The sequence below is a fragment of the Herpailurus yagouaroundi genome, unplaced genomic scaffold, assembly GCF_014898765.1.
Source record: "Herpailurus yagouaroundi ecotype Mexico unplaced genomic scaffold, PumYag 180, whole genome shotgun sequence".
In the NCBI taxonomy this organism is placed as follows: Eukaryota; Metazoa; Chordata; class Mammalia; order Carnivora; family Felidae; genus Herpailurus; species Herpailurus yagouaroundi.
Window position 1 is genome coordinate 6,282,821 of NW_024412411.1, and position 4,761 is coordinate 6,287,581.

Below are 4,761 nucleotides of genomic sequence, written 5' to 3' on the forward strand. Positions count from 1 at the left end.
GACACATTAAGTGGTGATGCCAGAATTTGACGTGTGTCTGAGTCCATTGCTGTCACCTCAGGCTTCCTTGACTAAGGTGGCAAAGGAGGAAATAAATCAGAGAGGGGCAGGGCTGACAGGGACAGAGAGGAGGGAATAAGGGTGGAGAGATTTGGATGCAGAAACTCCAGGGTATGGAGTCTGGATATGAGTTGAGGGTGGGGAGAGTCCGGGCTTCTGGCTGGAGTAACTGAGTGGATGGTGATGCCGTTTACTGAGGTAGGGAAGCAGGATAGGAATTCACAGGACGATGAAGATTTTGGCTTTGACGTGAGTTCTCTGGGCCTGGGTGGATTCGCGTGGGGGGGGGGGGGGATGTCAGGAGACAATGAGATTCTGAAGGTCAGAACACTCCAGACTGTGGGAGACGTGAGATGCTTTGGGGTAATCTTGAATTGTGGTTTCCCCTTAACTTTGTAGCAGCAAAGTTGAGAAGGGGCTGGTCCCGGGAGAGACGTGATGGGGCAAGGGTGCCCTTCTGCTGATGCCGAAGGTGGCTCCTGGCTCACCTCTGACTCGGTTTCCCCCACAGATGGCTTTTCCCTGCCGCAGGTCCATGAATCCTAAGACTCTGACCTTCTTTCTGGTGGGTGTGAGTTTCTTGGCCCTGCACCTATGGTTCCTCCAAGCCTCCAGGTCCCCGCAGGAGACCATGTGGGACGGATCCGTCGAGGCCACCCCTGCTGCTCCTGTGGCCGCGCAGCCCTGGCTGTTCAGCCCGTGTGTGGCCAACGACTCGGCCAACGCCACGGACGACTTCGAGCAGCTGCCGCAGCGCATCCAAGACTTCCTGCGGTACCGCCACTGCCGCCACTTTCCCCTGCTCTGGGACGCGCCCGCCAAGTGCGCGGGCCGGCGCGGGGTCTACCTGCTGCTGGCGGTCAAGTCGTCGCCCGCCAACTACGAGCGGCGCGAGCTCATCCGCCGCACCTGGGGGCAGGAGCGCCTGTACGGCGGGCGGCAGGTGCGGCGCCTCTTCCTGCTGGGCACGAGCCCGCCCGAGGACGCCGAGCGCGCCGAGAGGCTGCAGGCGCTGGTGGGGCTGGAGGCGCGCGAGCACGGCGACGTGCTGCAGTGGGCCTTCGCGGACACCTTCCTCAACCTCACGCTCAAGCACGTGCACCTGCTCGACTGGCTGGCGGTGCGCTGCCCGCACGCGCGCTTCCTGCTCAGCGGCGACGACGACGTCTTCGTGCACACGGCCAACGTGCTCAGCTTCCTGGAGGCGCAGCGGCCCGACCGCCACCTCTTCGCCGGGCAGCTCATGGACGGCTCGGTGCCCATACGCGACAGCCGGAGCAAGTACTTCGTGCCGCCGCAGCTCTTCCCCGGGCCGGCCTACCCGGTGTACTGCAGCGGCGGCGGCTTCCTCCTGTCCAGCCGCACGGTCGGGGCCCTGCGCGCGGCCGCCCTCGACACCCCGCTCTTCCCCATCGATGACGCCTACATGGGCATGTGTCTGAAGCGCGCGGGCCTGGCGCCCAGCGGCCACGAGGGCATCCGGCCCTTCGGCGTGCAGCTGCCCGGCGCCCGGCAGCCCTCCTTCGATCCCTGCCTGTTCCGCCAGCTGCTGCTCGTGCACCGCTTCGCGCCCTACGAGATGCTGCTCATGTGGAAGGCGCTGCACAACCCCGGGCTGAGCTGTGGCCCGGATCACAGGGTCTCCTGAGGACGGGTGGGGCGTACTGGGGATGGGTGAGCAGCCCCCGCACGTGATGCGTCCCGCGCTGAGAGCGCATCTTTCCTGCTCTGGATACCTTCTATCCCAGCCAGCTCGGTGCACCCGAACCCCAGCTGCACACTGGAATCACCTGGGGGGGGGGGTGTTGCAAAAGCCTGGCTCCTGGCCCCACCTCCAGAATCTCTGATTGTGTTGGTGCCGGGTGTCCCTGGATACCTAGGTATTTTTTAAGTTCCTCGGGTGATTCGAGTGTGCAGCTAGGAATGAAGCCCGCTGGGCAAGGGAGGTCAGTTGCCCCTCCAAACGCGGCTCCACTGCCCCTTCTAGGAGCCTGCCGGGGCCCGCTCCTGCCCTGAGTCCATGTGGACAGTGGAACAAGGGAGGGGCGAGGAGCCGGGGTCCGATGTCTCCTCTTGGGTACGATACACGAGTTGTCACGTCCATCGGTTCCTCCACAAGTGAGTAGACACGCGGCTCAGTGAGGACAGTGACTGATCCAGGGCCACGTGGTCATTCCCAGTCAACACACCATTGTGGTCCCCTCCACGCCCACCGACCACAGCTGATGGCCGCCTCTAGTGGTCTCAACTATGCACACCAGCACCACCAGCCCTCCCGCCCAGAGGGCAGAGACAGGCTCCCTGCCGGTGTCTGGGCCTGAGGGTTGGTCAGCCTTGGGGAACCAGGCTGGGGGGTTCAGGGTGGCGTCAGCGTGGGGGTCAGCAATGGTGAAACCATGCAAGACAGTGATAGGGGAATCTGGACACTATTTGGGAAGCCCGTGGAGGGCGACGTACAGAACTGTGTTGGGGGTGGGAGATGAGATTAGTAGCCTTGAGGGACAATGGTGAGGGAGTGTGCGGAGGTGACTGGAGTCGTGGATATCAGTTAGGAGGCCGAGGGGTCAGTGATCGGGACTCTGTGATCTCCAGGAGCTTTCAGTCATCCTGGCAAAGTAGGAGGATCAAGAAAACGGCCTAAGGGTGAGGCAGAAATGTGTATCGAGGTCCCAGCTGGGGGAGACGGACAAGAGGGAATGACTTCAGGAAGGAAGGAGCCCAGATAGGAAGTCAGGAGGCTGACCAAACGCCTTCTCTGCCCTTAGGACAAGGTCTGTTCCTCCCCACCGGCAGACTCATCCGGGTGGAACCACTCACGCTGTCCCTTCTCGGGCTCCCTCCTCCCTCTGTGCTTCTGCACAAGCACCGATCCCTTTACGGGAAGTGTCTTTGAACCACCACCGTCCCTGTCTCTTGCGTCATGCAGGATGCCTGCGGGGGAGGCTGCCAGCTGTCTGCCAAAGTCTGCTACTCCCTGCCTCCTGGGCACACACCTAGACTACACTCCCCAGCCTCCCTGGCATTTGGGCATGGCCATGTGACCAGGCTCTTTGATGAATGTGGTGTGGACGCCATGAGGACCGCACTTGAACCCTGCCGCGCCTGTGCTCCCCTTCCCTTTCCCCTGGATTGGAACATGGATCGGCACGTGACCCCGCTCTGACCTTGCAGGTGAGGACAACCCTCCAGGCCTACCTCAAAACGAAGGACTGCTCTACCCAAAATGTCCTAGTGCCGAGGTTAAGAAACCTCTTTTTCCCTCTGCAATAACCCGGAGTCCACCCTGAATCTCCAACAGACCTTCACTCAGCTCCCGATGCGTATCCACCTGCCTCAGTGGTCACCTCAGCTTGGATGTGCGGCAGGCACACCTCAAGCCTGCCTCTCCCCCCATGTTCCCATCTCAGCAAATGGCACTGTCATCCCTCGACTTGTCCACGCCAGGAAGGGGGCGCTGCATCTCAAACTCTCCTTCTCTCTCCTACCCCATCCGGTCAATCACCAGATTGGTCTTACCTCCAAAATATCTCTCCAGTCAGTTCTTGTCGGTCCATCTTCTCCATGGCACCAGATGGCCTGGGTTCCCACCAGCTCTTATGCGGGCCTCAGCCAGGGCCACCTAGGGATGCACTCTCCACCCTACAGCAGCCAAAAGGCAGATCTGGTCATAATTGGGCCCCCTCTCAAAATCCAGCCCTATTGTCCTCAGATACAAAGCAAATGCTTTCTGAGACGGGCGGTTTGACCTGCTTTCCTCTGACTTCTCCGACTTGATTTCTCCCCACTCTGCTGGGGCCTCTTGAGGTTCCGTGTACTCTCTCTGGCCGCTGGGCCTTCCAACAAGCTGTTCCCCTGCCTGAAACACTTTTCCACTCTCGCTTCATTTGATATAAGCTTCAGATATCAGATAAAGTGTCACTTCCTTGGAAAGGCCTTTCCCAACCCCCTCCTAGTCCCAGGGCACAGAGCTCCTCTCCCTACCTGGTTATAGCTCTGTGAATTCCCAGAACCCCCAGCATCTGCTGCTGTGCCTGGAACAGTGGTGTATTAGTTTCCCACTGCCGCTGGGACAAATTACCACAAACCTGGGCACTTAAACCCATGCAAATGTATGGTCTTACAGCTCTGTAGGTCGGAAGTCCAACACAAGCTTCATGGGGTTAAAAATCAAGGTGTTATCAAGATCGTATTCCTTACTGGAGCTCTAGGGGAGAATCTGCTCCTTGGCCTTTTCCAACTTCTAGAGGCCCCTTCCTCCATCCTCAAAACCAGCATTCTTGGGGCGCCTGGGTGGCTCAGTCGGTTGAGCGTCCGACTTCGGCTCAGGTCACGATCTCACGGTTCGTGAGTTCGAGCCCCGCGTCAGGCTCTGGGCTGATGGCTCGGAGCCTGGAGCCTGTTTCCGATTCTGTGTCTCCCTCTCTCTCTGCCCCTCCCCCATTCATGTTCTGTCTCTCTCTGTCTCAAAAATAAATACACATTAAAAAAAAAAAAAAACAGCATTCTTGCACCTCTAACTCTCCTGCTCCTCCTTTCACTTTTAAGGACATTTGGGCCCACTTGGGTAATCCAGGATTATCTTCCTGCCTTAAGGTCAATTGATCAGCCACCTTCATTCCCCCTCAACCTTATTTCCCTGTCCCTACTTAACCTAACCTATTTATAAGCTCCCGGGATTAAAGCGTGGACTAGGGCCATTAT

General features: G+C 59.1%; 1 protein-coding gene across 1 annotated transcript; it reads left to right on the top strand.

The window, feature by feature from the left end:
• Positions 1-377: 377 nt before the first annotated feature.
• B3GNT6 (UDP-GlcNAc:betaGal beta-1,3-N-acetylglucosaminyltransferase 6) lies at positions 378-1,708 on the top strand. Its single transcript, XM_040489765.1, has one exon. The coding sequence runs from the start codon at positions 524-526 to the stop codon at positions 1,706-1,708; it is 1,185 nt and encodes a 394-aa protein (XP_040345699.1). The 5' UTR covers positions 378-523.
• The last annotated feature ends 3,053 nt before the right edge of the window (positions 1,709-4,761 follow it).

Bases quoted from the DNA above. Each gene is read 5' to 3' on its own strand.
- B3GNT6 (XM_040489765.1), top strand. From the start codon at position 524: ATGCCGAAGGTGGCTCCTGGCTCACCTCTGACTCGGTTTCCCCCACAG.